Source organism: Spea bombifrons, chromosome 11 (assembly GCF_027358695.1).
Source record: "Spea bombifrons isolate aSpeBom1 chromosome 11, aSpeBom1.2.pri, whole genome shotgun sequence".
Classification (NCBI taxonomy): domain Eukaryota; kingdom Metazoa; phylum Chordata; class Amphibia; order Anura; family Pelobatidae; genus Spea; species Spea bombifrons.
Genome location: NC_071097.1, coordinates 27,349,556 through 27,369,110, shown reverse-complemented (window position 1 = coordinate 27,369,110; position 19,555 = coordinate 27,349,556). Strand labels below are relative to the sequence as shown.

The 19,555-nt window shown below is 41.0% G+C and overlaps 1 protein-coding gene across 2 annotated transcripts in view; it reads left to right on the top strand.

Annotated features, from left to right (window-relative positions):
* The window catches only part of FANK1 (fibronectin type III and ankyrin repeat domains 1), a 38,994-nt gene that overhangs the window by 5,965 nt on the left and 13,474 nt on the right, over nucleotides 1-19,555 (top strand). For both annotated transcript variants that reach the window (XM_053450945.1, XM_053450944.1), the window contains exons 2-3: nucleotides 13,530-13,707; nucleotides 16,707-16,831. In XM_053450945.1, the coding sequence (XP_053306920.1) occupies nucleotides 13,530-13,707; nucleotides 16,707-16,831 (303 nt within the window). The remainder of the gene's footprint in view (nucleotides 1-13,529; nucleotides 13,708-16,706; nucleotides 16,832-19,555) is intronic.

Below are 19,555 nucleotides of genomic sequence, written 5' to 3'. Positions count from 1 at the left end.
ATGAATTGTAGGACTTGTTCATAAAAAAATATTTTTGTTTATTTTTTGGTGACAGTGGGGAATTTTTAAATGTTACCATATGTTTTTAATCTTTTTTTTTTATTAAACTTATCTCACAGATTAATGAGCTGGGCTCCATTGACCTTGCATGGTTGAATGCAGCACCTGTGTCACATGACCTTCCGGTGCTCAGTCATAGAAGCTCCAGCAAAAGCGCCATTCGTACGTACGGTATAGCCAACACACAAACACGCACAGATACTGTTTGAGAGGCAACCATGAAAAGATGTCATTTTATTTATCCATTATTTAAAGGAGAAGTCTCATGGGGGGGGGAAAAACATTTCAACAGGTGTTATGTACGGTGCTGGCACTGACAAAAGAACCCGGTCTGATTTCAGTCCTTTATCTGCAGACCTGGATATTGTCAGATGTGATATTTTGGGTGACGCTTCCAGCTCAAACACTGTACTGAGTCGAAATGTTAGAAAAAAACCCCCCCCAATAGTTCAGACTTTCCACGTTTAGGGTCCTGGTGCGAGCTCATAGTCGATCGACTCCGATGATTCTGAAACCGAGTGATACGATGATGAACTCTCTTCAGGATCCGGCTGAGTGGGATATATGTCCTCGTATCTTGGAGGTGGCTCCGAAGGGCAACACTCATCGATGTATTCTATGGTCGGTCCGCGCGGCCATGGAAAGTTGTATTCATGGTCGCCCATTTGAAAAAGGACGCTGTTGTAGGAAGGAGGGTCCTCGCTCATTGACGTATCATGTCCTGCTGCAAAGTACGGAGATGGGGCTGACGGGAACACGCGGACTTCGTCACCCACGGTTTCAGGAACCGGCTGATTTCTGGAGGCTTCTGGGTCCTCCTCACAGTCACCGTCCGCATGGTGTTTGCTCCCATAGGCAGCCAAGCAGAAACACAAGCCGATTAGTGCGAGTGTGCTTATCTGCAGTACGCGAGCTTCACAGACTTTAGGGGTTGTGCTTGTGTTGGATACTGGCTTGCAGGCTGGTACCACAAGTCCTGGGATACAAACCAGTACCCCGCAAGCCACTAACAGGATCCCAAGTATCAGGAACTGCACAAGCTGCCGGCTTTTCCCGCAGAGGAAGCGTCTGTCTGGATCCGACGGGTCTCCTTCCAATTCCCTCCTTCTCTTGTCTTGTGTGGCAGTAAAGTCTGCCATCATTAAACATACCAGGCCTGCCCCAGCAAGTACTGGGCCCATCAACTTGTAGATCTTACAGCTGTCGGACTGGCATGACGCGAACCCGTAGATACAAAGTAAGGGTCCGCCGCACAAGAGCGCCCAGCCAAGTACAAACAGCATGAATGTTATTTTGCTGCTTGTGCGAGGGCTAGGAGTGCCGAAGCAAGTGCACTCCATGATGGCTGAAATGTGTACCTTTCAGGTGTCACTGAAAGATGGTCAGGTGCAGAGACTCACACCTATGTGCCGGGTATTGCGTGCACACGAATGACAGCCTTTTAATCTCTGCCTATTTTGTCTTTTCAAATTCAATTGAAAGCGCAATTTCACTCCCTGTAGTGGACAGGTAAATGTTATGATCAGTACTGCTACTGCTCATAAACTGAAAGAACCAGAGTCTCTGGATGTGCTTTGAAGAACATCACAGCATTGTGATGTCACAGCAGTATATGACATCACAATCAGGGCCGACTGTACCACAGTGCAAAGGCCATAGGGGTGTTCTACCCTGGTTCCAAATATCCTCAGGGCCAATACACAGCTACCTCTTTCACAAATGACAGTTTTATACCACGTGACTCAACCACCCCCTCTCCTTACACAAAGTGGTTTGTTCCAAAGTGACTTTCTGCAGTGTTAAGAAGGGCTTCTTTTGACATTGCGCATGCTTCACAGAAATACTTGTAGCTTGTTCAAAGATGACAATGTTGAGGACACTTGGACAGGAGAAGAAGTTTACACTTAATAAAAGACATTTAACCCCTTAAGGACCAGACAGTTTTTTATTTTTTTTACCCTTTGTGACCAAGGATGTTTTGACTACGTGTTTAGTAGTGATGTCTGGATCATGAACGAATCTTTCTTTTGATCCGATTCTTTTCAGTGATCCGGATGAATCGGTTCAGCAGACTGAATGATTCATTTGTAACAGTTCAGACTGGGTATCATGAACTGCAGTTGTAACCTGACCCTAGAGTGAGTCATCTGCACAGAACTCAGACACAGACTCTGGGATCTGGTTACAGCTCATCCATTCACAGCGACACCCAAATATCAGCGACACCCAAATATCAGCGACACCCTTTAAGCTTACGAGGTGATTATTGATTGCGAAAAATAAAAACAAAATGCAGTTTTAGATGTGGTTTGCCGTGACCTTTATTATTTGACTGTTTTTTGGGTTAAACACTATAAATATTTCCTTAAAAAAGATTGCCAAAATAAGACATTTGTTAAATGTCCATACACAATATGCCCAAGCGATGCTTCTCTTCCCCTCCACTGTGCGCGGACGCTTGCTTTGTCCCGTGGTGGAATTAAAGTGTCATTGCAGCAGAATCCCACATGAGCTGAGCACACAAGCCAAGTATCGAGCTGCGACTACCCGTTATAAGTCGTATAAGAACTTTTCAGAATCCTGTTGTGGCAAAGAATATCTGTGTGCGAATGAAATTAACTAAAGTGAGCAACTTGTATTCAAGCAGGGATATCAACCATAACTTCCGGGAAGCAAAAGAGCCAGTTGAGGGTCTATTATATGATCCCCGCAGTGTAGAATAGGAAGGAGTCCGCTCCACACGGTGTGACCGTGAGATTCTGTCCCTTCACCCTGAGTTCGAGGCAGAAGCCCTGAGACTCGGGGTCAAACCCTGAGACTTCCCGGCTATCATTCTATAAAAACCCCTCGGCTATTCTGTGTTGCGCTGTATGGGAGAGCCGCCATCTTGCCGCTGCATCTCCTTTCTTAATTGCTATATTGCCCTGAGATATTTGGTAGTATTACAGAGGAACTGAATGCTTGCACACAGTCTGTACCCTTATTACTAAACTCATTTGGAGTACTCGCGATACTTCTTCCTGCGGGGCTGACAGTGGACTCTAAAGCAATCATCACTGCAAGCCTTACGCACCAAAGCGTTGTGCCTTTCATCTACCAATACTTCCCCTATAACGAAAGAACAAAATGCCTCCCCGTAATGACTTTTTGTGTTGTACTAGTATAGAAAACATTGATATTTTCCAGGGTTTGATTTCCTGGAGAGATTCCCAGTAAAATGTGGTATTTGGCACTTTCAATTTAAAAGACACAGCATTAGAAACACTATTCCTACTACTGTAACATGTATATACAGCTAGAGTGATAGATAAATGGAACAGCCTCCCAGCAGAAGTGGTAGACACTAATACAGTGAGGGAATCTAAACATGCATGGTATAGGCATGAAGCTATCCTGTATCTAGCACAACACCAAGGACTAATTAACAAACCATTCTCAGAAATACAAGTTATATTTTGCATCATTTATAGTTTTTTTTCTGGGAAGACTTAAATGTCATGTGACAGAAAAATGGGCCCTGATAGGTTGCTACCATAGAACGCTTATTAAACATTTTTTTTCTGTTTTTCTGTGATTTAACCTTCAGTGAATAGAATACAATGTCAGATCCGATACAGGGTACTAGAGAATGCATTTAATGTCTAAGTGGAACAGCACCTTTAGGATTTCAATACGTCCTAACATAACCAGTAACACTTCAAATCGCCTAAAATGAACACATTTTGCTTTAAGAGCTTAAAGACAGAGCTTTTCTGGGGTGTTTTATGCAGCTGCTGATAGTTACCTATGGCAGAATAATGTATTTTATTCACACATTTATTTGTAAATGTTTGCTGCTGTTTTTATACACATTTTTCTGAAATCTATGGCTTTCGAGCACTGCGATACCCTCAAACCCACCCAAACATCGCAAGCTTCTAGAAAAGAGGGGCATCAGCCAAGGAGATACGGACAAGAGGGATTTGAGTCCCAAAAAAGACTGTCCCTCCTGAGCAGGGACACTTGGGAGTTATGCTCTTAGTATAAGCAACCTGCAAAGTTGGGTTTTTGTGTTATTCTGTTGGTCTATGTCTGCTATGCTATGTTTCCATACATTATTTATATATAACTGCAAATACAGGGATTTGAGTCCCAAAAAAGACTGTCCCTCCTGAGCAGGGACACTTGGGAGTTATGCTCTTAGTATAAGCAACTTAAAAGCCTCCTACATGGAGCCAGAAATTTCCGATTCATTTCTGGCCGTCGTTACTATAATCTACCACCAATTTTTCTTTGAATCTGCAAAATGTCTGAAAATCCTGCGTTGATTTGAAAAAAAAAAGATTCTGATAATAAATGAAAAACTTTTGGGATGTATGGATGCAACAAAGATTTTAAAATACGTTATTTACTAAATAAAAAATAAGTATTTTTAATTGCAGAGTATGCCAATAAACTTCGCGATCCTGATGTATAACAATATATTTAAACTCCTGCATACCAGCATTTTCACATTAACACTTCGTTATCCGCGGGATATTTTGACATCAGCAATTAAGGCGGATGAATACGTCTCGTTTTCCTGCCGCTTGCTCGTTGTTGTACGGGAAGGTGCCGTGTTTACCGTGCGCACCCGCCGTGTATGTCAGCTGCCAATCATCGCAACAGATCTGCTTACAAGAGAGTCTTGCGAATTTCCTTCGAATTAAAATGCTATTTTGGTGCTTCTATCGAGCTTGTTCTTGGTTTTAATCAGATTGTCGCCCGTATAATTATTTCAGCACCTGCTCCTTACGCTTCATGCTTTACGTGATTATTTCCTGTGTTGTAACCGGGATTTAGGATGAAGCTTTCACCTGGTCTCATCACCAACGACATGGTACAGCAGGGCGTCTTATACATTATTTAACTACATACATACAGGGCGAGCCTCATCAACTTAGATGGTCGAGTAGTACTTTACTGAGGGGGTGGTAGATGAGCGGATCTGCCTCCCAGCAGAAGTGGTAGAGATTAACACAGTAAGGGAATTTAAATATGTATGGACAGGGGCGTAACTAGACACCATGGGGCCCTGGTGCGAAAATTGCCCCTGGCCCCCCAATTTTAAACACTGGTCTGTGTCTTCTTTGTCCCCCCCTTCCAACATACAACATATGTAAACACACAAATTACACACACTTAATCATACTTAATAACACACACTCTATCTCTATCCATGCTCACACACACAATTACACATCCATGCTCTCTCTCTCACACACACAAAAAAGTACACATCAATACTCGCTAACACACACACAAGTACACATTCATGATCACACAGTTACACATCCATACTCTCTCACATACACAAACACACAAAGGTACACATTAATACTTTTAAACACACACTCAATTACACATTCATGCTCTCTCACATACACAAACTCACACAAGTACACATTCATTCTCACACACACAAGTACACATTCTTGCTCACTTCCCATTCGTTTGTGGGTAGCCTCCTACCTCCGGACAACTCTCCCTGTTCTCCCCGCATTCCCATGACTTTTATACGGTCCGCAAGGGAGGCCTCCAAAGTTTTCCAGTAGGATAGTCAACTACACCCAACTCGGTCTATTGGTGACCACCCGTTCCTGCGTGAAAATAAACAATACCCCACTGTTGCCGTGGTGACCAGAAGTACCATTAAGGCCATGTAGAAACATTTTTATTCCACATAACACTTTCTAAATTGGCATCTTCTACTGTAAATCATTTATTTCCTCCATCTCCCTGGATGACAAGATTGTTTGTTTTCCGTGCTTTTCCTTAATAAGCGAGTTAGCGCAACACGCGCCGGTTTAAGAATAATAATCATTTGTTTACCGCCATAATACTGATTGTTTGTATGTCAGATATATTCGCTCGCGTCGGAATGCCTTGTCCCACAAGCCGTTCTGGCGCGCTCAGCGCTTCTGTAATGCGTGCCGCGGCTTTTAAACAGATGTTAATTCATCGAATCGTTCGCAGTGACTCTCAGCCTCTCGGTCCATCTAGTTTGGAGCGATTAGATGTTCCAGGTGCGGTCTCTACGCACACCAGCATTGGCAGCGCATCTGCTTTCACTCCCTGCAAGCAGAGAACTCGATCGCAGGGGTTCCCAAAATACTCCAAAGACCTTCCTTCCGAGAAAAGGTCACACTGAACGAGTCCACATCTGCCTCGGATATTCTTCTTATTTGCTCGTGTTTTTTCTTCATTCCTTTTCTCAGGGCAGCAGTACCCATAAGGTACAGATTATAGCAAAAAAAGGCTCTTTTGACATTCTTTTCGTACACGGTAATCACTCGCCGATTTTCCAGGCTTTCAAGAAAAACATTTTTTCCCCGTAAATAGGTTTTTGACGACTACTCGCTGCTGACATTCTGAGAATAAGTTAATGTAAATATTTTCATGCATTTGTCAAAACGGGCATCATTGTTATTGTTCTAAAGTAGATGAGGGGGGCTTGTGGGTGAGGGGGCAGTTTAAGACCCTGTGGGGTTTATTTGCTAAAGTCTGCAGGAGGGCTGCAGTTTCAACTCCATGACTTCGTTACTCATTACAAATGACCAGCGAGTTTAAAAAGGGATTAACAAAAGAGTACTGGAAGTATATTTCAAAGGCAGAGACATTTTAGAACAAGAGGCCATGATCTAAAACTAGATGTAATGTAAGAAAGTTTTATTTGACTGAGAGGGTGGTAGATAAGTGGAATGGCCATTCATTAGAAGTGGTAGAGCATAATACAGGGATGGACTTGCGTGGAATTGGCAGATGGAGATACTGAATCTAAGACAAGACCAAGGACTGATTAAGTCTTATCTGAAGTAAAATTTAAGACTTCTTATTACTTTTTCTTCTCCCTTTGGTGCAGATTTTCTTTTTTCCGCTTCCTGCCAAGTTACTTTGGTCTTCTTCTCCTTCTCTAATGTCAGACCTGGCCCCACCGCAGATCCAGATCATTTTAAACCTGGAAAGTTCCCAGAATAGGCTGCCAGGAGTTCCTCCTGTCCTGGTGATGTGGCTGTGAAAAAAAGGACAAGGCTAGCTGTGGGTAGAGGTACGGCTTACGCCAGTTACACCTAAGGGGGCAGAGGCTAAAGGGGGCAGGGGGTAAGTAGGAATGAGGACGGGATAGTGGGCAGGGAGTAGGGGCTACAAATCTCTACTACTCTGTCCAGAAATTGAAGCAACTGTCCCGGAGCAGGCAAGTATTTCAGCCATAGTCTAGTGCAGGTTAAAAAAATTACTTCTTGAAGTAGATGAAGTCATATATGCTACATGACCTCATCAAGCATCAGGAAGCATGGAAACACCTGTGCATGATAGGCCCGTTTTAATGAAGAACAGGTGTTAACAAAACTCACCTTTATATAAAACGATGTGCATGTAAGCAAGGCTCCAAGATGAATGTCAGATAAAGGTAATTCAATTTGATTTAACTCGCCAGAGGCTGATGCTGAATCTTTTATTCTAAAATCCTCATTGTGTCAAGTGTTTCCCAGACGTAAATTAATTTTATGGGTGAATGCGTGACCAGCTCCTTAAAGGGAATCAATCATTGAAATTTTGTATAATCATATTTATATTTTAACATAGCCTTAAGTGGAGAAGTCTAGATTTGTGTTTCATATTAGTTACAGAAAATTCTAATTCCGACTTTATACAACAGCGTGTCCCGTGCCAGACACCCTCAAGGAAAATATACTATTGATCATCGTGTAGGGCCGGTATGGGCTGGCATTGGTCATGTTTTGTATGATATTGGTCCCAATTGGCAACATGATATCCTTCATCTGACATACAGGGGAGCTGGTCAGCAACATCTGAAATGTAAATGTGTGATGTGGTCACGGTGGGCTACCATCAGAAATGATGGTGTCCATTACAGACCCTGATCCTGCATTGCCTCTCCAGTATGTTATTATTTATCCATTGCTTCTCCATCTCAGTGGCTAATTACATTAAATTTACATTACAATACATTTATTTATACAGCGCTGTTACAATCAGTGGAATAGTTTAAAATCACACACAATAACAAACTGGTACAAAAGAAGAAGAGGGCCCTGCTCCTGTGAGCTTACAATGTATTCGTAGGAATAGGAAGTAATTTAAACCCTTTCCACTGTTTTGGGGGTATGGCTTTGCAAGGGCGCAGGGCTAGTTTTGTATGGGGTTGATTTGCCGTGCATGGAGGCAGACACACATACAAATAAACATCCATACTCACACACATACATCTATACAAACACATTTACACACATGCGTGCATCCCGCCCACCCCAGCTTACCTGCACAGCCTCTGTTTCACCCCAGGGTCACATGACATCACGTGACCCCCGATACGCTACTGTCTCCCCATGCTGGATCAAAATATTTTAGGAACTGCCCATCCAACCTAGAGAGGAGCGGTCCATGTCGGAAGGTCCCTTTCTAAACTATTTTTGACAGGTACGAGAATTTAGAGCTGGAGACCTAAGCCTGAATAATAACTACGGTAATATGGCTCAGCCACACTCTAGAATAGATATGGAAAACACGTTTGGCCGATATCCAGACATGCGTCACTGGTGAAGAAATGGTCTAATAGTCAATACCTGTAGAAAAGAAGACTTGGATGAGGAATTGGATGCTGGTTCTATCTGCTGTATTCTGATATACACAATCGGGTGACTTTCATCATTTTTCTTATAAATACATATAGCCGAAACTGCAAAATAGCTTTAGCTGTTTGCTAATTTTTGGCCAGTAAATTGGCTTAGAAACAGTAATGTAGTTTGGTTTTTGATGACACAACGCTGCTTTTCTCCTTGATTTTGTTTTCAGACACATCTGTTGGGACTCTATGAACAGGCTGCTCATACCAATTCTTTTATCTATATTATTGGTTTAGCATTTAGTTGTATTTCGCCTGAGGTAGTAGAATCTTTCAAACAAAACTCCTAAAATGTCAGTTTTCAGCATTAATTTAGTGCTGACTCACAGTGCCTACATGAAAAGGAATAATTATTAGCAAGTACTCTACCTTGAAGCAAGGCCTCCAGATTTTCCCTTACACGGCTGCTACTTAGCCTGTGAGCATTAATGCCTGGAGGTTTACGCGTTAACCCTTTAATGACCTGGACCATCTCATCCAAAAGATCAGAGTTCTTTAGTCATGTTTACTATATGGTTGTTGAACTACATATTTATAAAATCATTTTTTAAGGACTATAAAGGTTTTCCTTTGAAAACACCTTATGTATTAGGATTAAGTATCAAAATGTGTGTAAAATTAAGAAAATAACTGAGGCCCCAAAAGGAGGCCCTGACACCACAGGAAGGGAATGCAAGGACGTCTGCTTCAGGCATTCAAACCTTGCTCATGTAACAACGTTTACACTGTCTATGTCAACCCAGAACCATTCCGACTCAGTAGACAGCCTACTGCTGATGGATAAACTCAAGAAATACTATTTACTATAGGACCACTTGGCTTATTGGGTCATCAACAGGGAGTTGTAGGTGACTTGTGAGACATTTAATCGATAAGCACTTGTGCACCTCTCTTTCTCCACAAAAGAAGACATGGGAAGAAGTGGACAAAGAAAGAAGACAGAAGAACAAGAAGAACCAAAACAAGAACTTGAGCTGTTTGAAAGAAGACAGGGACACGCAAGTGGTCGGCGGAGAAGGTCAGGGAGACAGTGAGAGAGAGTGTGAGAAAGAGTGGGAAAAACCATGAAATTCACCCAGCCTAGATTTTCCTAGTACTATTGAATCCCCAAAACCAAAATTTAATAAAGTGGGTTTTTGCCCCATTTATAATTTTTGCCGAATCCAAATCTAAGCCGTAGGTTTCTTGCTAGGTACGGTTGCCACATGAGACAGAAATGAGCACTTATAGGTTGCCGTGGAAATTGAAAAAAAGCTTCTTAAACATTTCTGTGTTGTTTTTATGTGATTAAACTTTCAGACGAAAGAATAAAATGACATCTGCTCAGGTAACAGCACTTTTAATTGTGCAATAACAAATAACTGGAAAAGTTATTTTATATGCAAAAAAGACCTCCTTAGCATGCAATTATATGGAGTGTTGCATCTAACACCTGTACATTTTAGGCACCGTACAGAGAGAACAACAAAAATAACACATGTATGCTCCCTCATGTGTGTACATTTAGCGTGATGCCTATTACAACAATTCCTTTCACGCCGAAGTTCTGGTTGCATAGTTTTGGACAAAGGAACAAAGCAAAATCTCTGTGCTACCCACTGCTAAACAGTGCGTGGGACAGTTGGGTAGAACATTACGTTGTGTTTGCAAAAGTACGAGCCTGTATATAAGTATAAAAATGTGGTACCAATAAATTAGTTTGCTTACATATGAGGCCTCTCAATGATGTCTTTTAAAACCTCATTTTCTGGTTTTGATTTAATGATATATTTTGTTAAGTGATCCCAAACTGTTACTTAACAGCGTGCTGAAATGTTTGAAAATGTTAGAACTTTGCCACTGACCTTGAACATTTAATAACCCTTTTTGTAAAGCACAGCAGTTGAGCAAATACCATTCTTTTAAAAAAATATAGATCAGGTTTAAGATTTTGGGCAGGTCTTGCTAAATTCTCTGCACAAGCGGGAGCCAGCTACAATATGTGGGAGCCACCACATTAATACTGCAAGATCACGTCACCCAGGATTGCTGTCGTCCGGCAGAACATAGGAAGAAAAGGCCGGTTTATGTGTCCAGCTGGGGAAAGTGCTAGGATGCGGTTCATGCGGTGCCATGATGACCCAGTGCCCGGGGTTGTTGAGCCCTGACTTAAGGGGCCTTTTTCTTTGATGATGTAGTAGATTCTTTCAAATGGAAATCTTCAAATATCTCCAAAGTTCTTACCGTCCCCCTGCAGCTGGACATATCTGGATTTATTCACTAAAGCAGGAGTTGGTTTCAACCCACCAACATGAGGTCCATTCATACACCATGAAGGTCCAACCCAGGGGAGTTTTTGGTGCAAGAAGAGTTAAGTGAGATTTCTTGAATCATCTCACCTTATATTATTATTATATTATTATGTGTCATGAAGTGAGCAAGTTCACACCACAACTCTCCTACAAACTCTCCTGTCATGTCTGCAATTGTCTACAAGCGTGCCACAGAGCAACCAATGAAGAGGACCATGAGTAGAGGCCGTATTTTCGGTGGCATAAATGGTGTGTGACACTGAGAATTAAGGTCAGGGACCTGCAGTGCTGGGTTATATGACTATTATCATACGATGGAAAAACAGTGATATATTTAATATGTTTTGATTTCAGCTGAATCACGGCCAGTACATCTTTTTACCTCATGAATGCAGCCAGAACGGATAACAAACCGTATTATATAAACTGGAACACGGAGGGCGTAGTTTAAAGCCATGAAAATAAAAATGCCCCAGAACATGTCGAACCAATATTTTCTAGGTCAAGTGATAAAAACAGCTAAAAATAAAAAAAGCTGCTGAAAATTGTTATAATTAGACCTCTTGCTTCTGTTTTTTTCTAATGTAATGGTGTGCCTATTATTTTGCCAGTTTTCTACTATTTCACATGTTCCTTCTATTAACGCAGGCGGGTGTATTACTGCCCTTGACAAGCGTCATTTCATTGTGTATGAAAATACATTTTCTTTGTCCCCGCACAGTTCAGTAGCTCTTCCAATACGGGTAGTCTGTAGGAGTGATCACAGCCATATAAAATATAAATATTTCCCCTTTTTATGCCAATAACCGCATTCTAAGTGCATAATAACGCTTAGAAAACGCTACATACATTGGATCAGTGGAATTTTCTTGACTTGTAGTAATAAGAAACAATGCATCGTCACCTTTATTAATGATTATGTGTCGTCTACGCCGATATAACTTTAACTCTGATGCTGCCATTCAGCATCGTAATTGGTACAGTTTCCACACTTCACTCTTTTTGTTATTCATTTCTAGCTTGTGTGCGGGGAGTAAAAAAAAAAAATACAAATATGAATATTTCAATACCCTGGAGGGACTTATTATTACGGAGAAATGTACCATTAGCATACCGTATTGTTCTTTAGTTCTCACGAGCTAGCAATATGTATCGTCGGATATTTCGGTTTTGTAGAATTCAGCTAAATGCGTCGCCAAAAAAAGACCATCACAAAATGCTAATGGTTCCATTTTAATCGGGGTTTTATTAATTTACGGTAGGAAATCAGGGAGAATGCTTCTAATAAGCGGTTATCGTAAAGTTGTCCGTTGTTTTAAAAAGCTGTAGAAACAAAGTATAGCTGTTAAATTTCATTTGTTACATTAAACACTGTGTATACATCAATAGTAAGTAATTAAGAATAGCTAATCGGTAGCTTTCAAAAAGGCATATTCTCAATGGATCTAAATACTGTAACATTTTATTTCTCCTTTATATACAGTTTCATTCTTTTTACCTGCAGTGTTTGGAAATAACGCATTGCGCTCACTCTTCCCGTCTCTCCCTCTCCTGTCTATGACTTCCAGACATGAATTTGGTGGCAGATCAGAGTGGTTTGAGCAATCCCTTGTATCATTCTATATCTCCTTTATATAGACAGTCGAAACTTTTGACCTACAGTGCTTGGAAATGATGCAATGCGCTCCCCCCCCCTTTCTCCTTCTCTCGCTCGCCCCCCCATCCTCCTCTCTTGCGACAATGTACTCTAGGCCTATGGTGGCCATATGGTGAGATTGTGAGCCGAGCCGTCTCATCCAACATCAGTGCCTAACCTCAGAAACACTACGAAATCTTCGGTGTCGGGCGTCCACGGGTTGAGGTCAGGGCTCTGTGTGGGCCAGTCAGGTTCCATGTAACCATGTCTTAGTGAGGAAGACACACAGAGGGATTGGGGTTACAAAGAGAGATTGTCCCTCCTAAAAACGGACATTTGGAAGGTATGGTGCACTGCAGAAAACAGCTGCAAAGTAAGCACATTATTTCCAATGATAGAATTAGTTTTACTAATGAGTGCTTTCTGTTGCTACACGGACGGCATGAATACTTCATTTTCCTATGCCTTTATAATAACTATATGGGACGGCCTGGCCATGTTCTCTTGAACTACAAAATGTCAGCACAGTTCCACTAGTGACTTGGGTCCCTTAACAATCATATCTCTCGCTGTATTTTGTATTCTTCATACGCGGCCGGGTTGATTCACTGCTCTACTAAAACTTCATGATCTCCTAATGTAATTAGCTGTCAGAGGCTTATAAATGCTAATTTATGCTCTTCAGTTAAACCTATATAAATCAATATACACTTTTTAATTATTTCAGACAAATGCAAGACCTGACATTATGTAAGGATAACCAAACTAATTACTGAACATTAGCAATTCCCATTTCTCTTGTCTTTGTCTGGCAATCCAGTCTTCAGACTGTTATTTCTTTCTTGTTTTTCATACAGTGCTATACAATATTTTTCAGGTCAAGGCGTTATTCTGAAACCAGATCCACCCGTTGTGGGGAAAGTGACTCATCATAGCATAGAGCTGTACTGGGACATTCACCAAGCTCTCCAGCGCAAAGGTCCGTCCAGCCAATGGCTCAAGTTCTCCATTGAAGAAGAAGATGTGAAAACTCGTGCTTACGGCACTATTTATTCGTAAGTATTCCGTTTCAAAGAATATGCTCAATATGGTCCTGCAATGGTCCTTGGAAACATTGACCTCTGTGTCGAATTACTAATGTTAGTAAAAGAATGAAAGAAAATACAAAACGGGGAAAAATTCAGGGAATTTCCAAAGACGTATTTAATGTAATGATATAACTAGAAGATGACAGCATCTACCTGGTTCTACCCGCCCATAGATCCTTGATAAATGTGGGACTGTCATATACACGTCATCTGCCATCGTTAAATTCCAACTACATACTGCTCCTTACTGCTCCTCGCGCTTCCCATCAGGTGATTTATGCCAGAGGGATTCTGCAGAATTATTCCCCCAGCTATTTGCATGCAGGAGATGTGTTCTCGTGAAAACATTTCCTTCTACATGATATACTTACCGCCAGTCTGCTCCAGAGCTTAATTAGGGAAGACTGCTAATGAGACCCCCCCGTTGGGAAACATTCCCATTGATTTTAATGGGAGCGCTTTCCTGTCACTTACTGGCAGCCCCAAGCGGCCAAACAGTGGAGTGAAATGTTGGAGCACGGACGAGGCATTGCACTGTACCTCTGGAGCTGTAGCTTCTAAAAGTCATTTTATTAAGAAAATCATTTTCAAGAATACTTACAAAGTACTTTAATATACAGTCTTCGTGGTGAGGCTGTACCGGAACTTCCCTGTAATGTATGGATTTTTTTCCGGGTTTACATCTATGTTCTAATGGTTCCATCATATATTAGATTTTGTTTTTCCCACTTGCCAAGGCAATACTGGGGCTTCTCCCCCATGATGCTCCAGTGCATGTAGAGTCATAAAAACAACATAACCATCTTATGAAACGATGATCACCGATGAGATTCAACATGGTGGACAGAAGTGTTCATGTGAACCCCCATCACACGGGCTCCGGTGCTGAGAGGGGCATAGGCACCTTAGTGTTTTTTTGTGTAAGCATTATGCATGAATAAGCGGAGGAACATTCATTTAATGAAATACATTAGTAAAAAAGTGAATGTTTTTGACTTTTCCTTTAAAAGCTTGTATTCTTGGCTTTGGGAATGTAGGCTGCCTTCTGTGGCCTTTTCTCCAGTAATTGTGCATCTAATTCAGAATAGATAGCAGTTCCACAGGAATCGCATCCATTGGGTCATAACCCTAACATATTGAATAATATATGAAATCAGCTTTTCTTGATGGCAGACCAGCAATCTGGAGGATTTTAGAGAGTAAATTAAGAGGCTGTGACTATGAAAGGGATTATGTTTAATAGAACCATATTTACTAAATAGACCATATTTACTAAAATGACTGTTTAATCCAGCTAATTGGTAGTAATGTTTAGTTCTCTAAAAACAATAAACCATTAATCAAATATAGGCAGATAGTAGAAGGATAAAATGCCAACGCTGTATGGCTATGTGGGCTGCAATTTAGGCATTTACAGGGTGTTAAGGGAAAGGTAAGTACATGCTTGTAATCTCAGTATTGCAAGAGGTTATCCACAGGCAGCCTGTAGATGCAGAGCACCAATTGTTCTGGGGTTTGGTTAGTTATTCTTTTGGGCAATTATCAAAAACATAAAACATGCCAATCGACAGTTACCCAAATTTCCTCCCCCCCCAGCTCTCAGCCACATATAACCTCTAAAATGTAAAGGATAACATTGTTAATGCATAAATATGTCCTAATAAAGAGATAGCTGTGACCACCTTCACCGATTTTCCATTAATGCTCCTTAACAGCAAGTCTCCTCAACAACTTTCAATTCTCAATTAAAAAAGACTGACATGTCCTATTGTCTTGTTAGAAGAACCCCACGGAGTCCGGATGATGTTGTACTCCTGCCCATGACTGTATTTTCTGAAAGGAACGCGCTGAACAGATACCAACCAACAGGAGGATTTAACCTATTCCTCTACTGACTGATCTGTATGTGTTCATGTGTTAGATGGAAGGACTCACTAGCATACATTAAGTGATCTGTTTATCAAGCCTGGATGATAACTGAGATATGCTTGCCGTGAACTGATGTATCTATGAAGTGCCCTATCCTAGGCTTGGCACCCCAAATTTCCCTATTTAACCCCCACATAACCTGCCCACATTCCATCCTGAAGCCCTTCTCCCGTTTACCTTGAGTTGACGAGCTCCTCCTCAGTGATGGGGCTGTGGAGATCGGTGCCTTTCCTCCTGTTATTCACCTTGATACAATATTACAGTGAACACTTCCATGTTCCTACTCCTGCTAAGACTGTAATAAACAGCCGTGCTTAGTCATCATTTTCTTGACAAATCTCATCCTTATGAACTTCAAATGACCCTGGTAGACATCACATCGAATATACTGTATTTCTACAAGGATCCGCGTGATTGGTTATTCCGCCAGTGATATGCTGCCAAACTAGGTCTGTTGCCAAACTTAGGTTTTTTTGTCATATAAAAATTAATATTCTTTTCTCTTCATCACTGCAGTGTCATCTTTTGTAACTGGCTTATTCTCCAGAAAATACACGTTGTGTGGACACAGAGTGAATTCACCCCACTAGGTGGCAGAATTAGATAGTTAATCCTGAGTATGAGCTCGCGTCCCGAGACCGCGTGATTTATATATTCCAGTGCTTGGTAAAAACGCACGGGCCATTGTACCAAAACTAATTTTTTGATTAAAGATGATGAATCTCCAAACAGGACCGCCGATTTATTTCTTTTTCTCCGTCTTTAGCAACACAAAGCCGTTGTCAGCTTTGTAAATATTTCATCATGGTATTTACCTAAAGGCAAGCTGCAAACCATTAACAATTCAGGTGGATTTTAATTAAAGGAAATAGTGATACACATGCTTTTCCTTCAAGACACTTTTTTGTGAAAATGATTGAACGAGTAATTTCCATGAATACACAAGAAGTAGAAATCATGTCTTTTCTCTTTCTACCAAAAAACTGCGAACGAGTCTCTGTCCCTCTCATTATACTGATCTTCCATTGTGTTTTTAGGGGCTATTCCCGTCAGCACGTTGTTGAAGGCCTGGAGCCCAGTACCCAGTACCGCTTTAGGCTGAAGGTTACGGGTTGTAATGGTGAATATGAATACAGCCCTATAGTTGCAGTATCAACCACAAGTAAGTATTATGCGTTAGTCCCGTCTTCACGATGTAAAGGAAGGTGTAATATTATATATAGAGGGTTGCAACTGCCTGAGTACAAGAGGAACATACCTAATTTTAACATGTTCTCAATTAGCTTGTGTCATAAAGATTTAGAGGCTATTTGTTAAGGCCGGCATAGAAGCAGTTGGACAAATCTGATACTGTCTGGACCATTTATCAAAGTCTTATGACTGCAAAACTGAGGAAATGGGAGCATGGTGTATTTAATCGTGGAAGGCATTCCCGTTGAACGAACAAGAGTTTACTCACTGGGTAATCCATTAATGGTAAACTGTCACCTTCCCAGCATTTAGAATAACACATTTGTCAAACTACCTATGTTTTGGGTTTTTTGGGGGTCTGTTTGATTTATTAGTAAAGGACTATTTTACCCCAAGGAAGCACAAAGGTTGCAAAACTGCTTATTAACTTCCTGCTCGTCAGCCGCCGTCCTCTCCCTTCTCAGGAATATATTATTGCTGGCTATTGCTATTATTTAATATAGTGTTTTCAGATGGCTGCATGTTTGTCACGGGTATGTGTTCTGACCACGGCAGGGCTATGGATGACGAGAAGGCTGGCACTTTAAGGCTGGTGGCCATGAAACGGCGTAAGCGCAGCTGATGGCTGGATAAGAGAGACCCTACGTTGTGTTGTTATTCTCATGGAGCGTTTGGCTGGGTATATTCAGCCCTGGCCACATACTGTAGCACCTGATGTGACGCTGCAGCAGCAGATCATGTGACGATGTAGCTCTTTCGACCAGCATTTGCCCAGTGTGCCAGATGCCCAGTCGATGCCTGGTTCTGACTCACCCTGACTCCTGGGCTAAAAATAGAATAGCTCAGTCACAATAACCCGAAGGACACTCTGACTAATGAAACAAGGATTTAATTGAAGAAACAGGTCTTCTTTAGCATTGCCATATAGAATCAGCTCAATGTGTTCTTTGATTGGGGAAGGTCACCCAAATTATCACATGACTGACAACAATGGCCGCCTCAAGGTCTGCAGATTATGGAGGTAGTATTATTATTATTATCATTTGAACAACATCAGGTAAAACCAAGTTTTATTAAATGCTAAGCTACATTTTATATAGCTTATCGTCAAAATGGTTATTAATATTTATACGGATTTAGGGAAACAAACAATAAGGATTAGGAGGGCCATGTTCAAATGAGTTTACAATTTAAAAGATTCTTAAACATCTCATTCTATGTTCCTATGTTTCTTTGTGTCTGTGTTTCTATTACTGTAATCATAATTATATAGGTTTGTATAGTATACTGAACAGCAACATTAGAGAAAAATGCCACCAGAAATTGCACCAGTTTAATCTAGCTATCTTTTTTTCTTTTTGAAACAAACATTTAATCCCGTCTTTTATGTGTATATATATTAGTTCAGCCAGGGATAAAGCTGCAATAAAAACAGTAATATATGTAATCTGTGGGGTCAGTTCCAGGCTGCGAAACCGAGAAATGCAATTACACTGTCAATATTTGTGTATTTGTGGCTGGGATTTCCATTATTTGTTTTCAGATTCCAGGTCAAGTAAGCTATAGACCTTCTGGACAGTAATCCTAAAACAGCCAATACAAATATTCGTAGCTTATAAAAGCCGTCATCTCAGCTGTTATCGCAGAGTTCCAATATCACAATGTGTGATAGTTAAACGCAGGAATAAAACATGAGAAGTGGGTCCTGTTGGTAGCTAAAGGTCCATTTGGTGTTGGAATGGTGTTGGTTCCCTGCAGCCTCGCACAGCATTGCACGGTGGTTTTGCTGTTTCAGTAGCAACACTACCTGATAACTTAACAAAAGACTTGTTTTATCTATTGTTGGGGAAACCTTGGCCAATGTGATATGAAATATTGTAGAAATTGTGAGCCAGACATACATTTGTCATATAGGTTTATTTGTTTTGAGGATCCACAAAGAAATAGTCCCATACAGATGAATTAGATGAGTACAAAAGATTCATTTTGGTGGCTGTCATTACCTCACTTTTGTGACATTTTGGGATTTGTTGATTCTTGGGAACCAAGAGGTTGAGTTCTAGTTGATGTTGAATCCTAATTCAAAACCATAGGTGTTGTTAATCAACAGCTTTGAGATGTGTTTTTGGCCTCCTAGATGTAGCCATGTGCTCAATAACTTGAGATATTGATCAACTTGATTTTGATAGTAAACCTGACAAGATAGTGGTTCCTGGAGGTGTGGATCTCACACCCGCTGAATCTGGTCATGTCTGGGTCTGTTCTTTAAACTATGAGTTGATAATTGTGAATGAGAACCAGCAGTAATATACATTATAGTATGTTTGCTGAAATCCTCTTGGATTTGTCAGTATCTGGAACCATTTGTTGGCAGTTCTCATCAGGCTAGGTTTGTTGTATAATTTTCATGGAGCTACATGGTTCAGCCAATCTGTGTAGGAACAGTTAGCTAGCTGGTTGCCACCGGGTCGCAGTGAAGTTGTCCACGTTGGAGTCACTGAAAGCTATGCTATGCTGGGAACTTGTGGAGGTTTAACTACCGAGTTCATGATGGCGGCTCTTTTGAAAGATCTCAGCTGCTAGTTTACACCCCTTATAAAACCTATTTTTATACATTACATCACGCTATTTCTGCACTCAAATGCTCTTATTATAAGAGAAGTCATATATCACATTAAATGTTATTCCATTATCA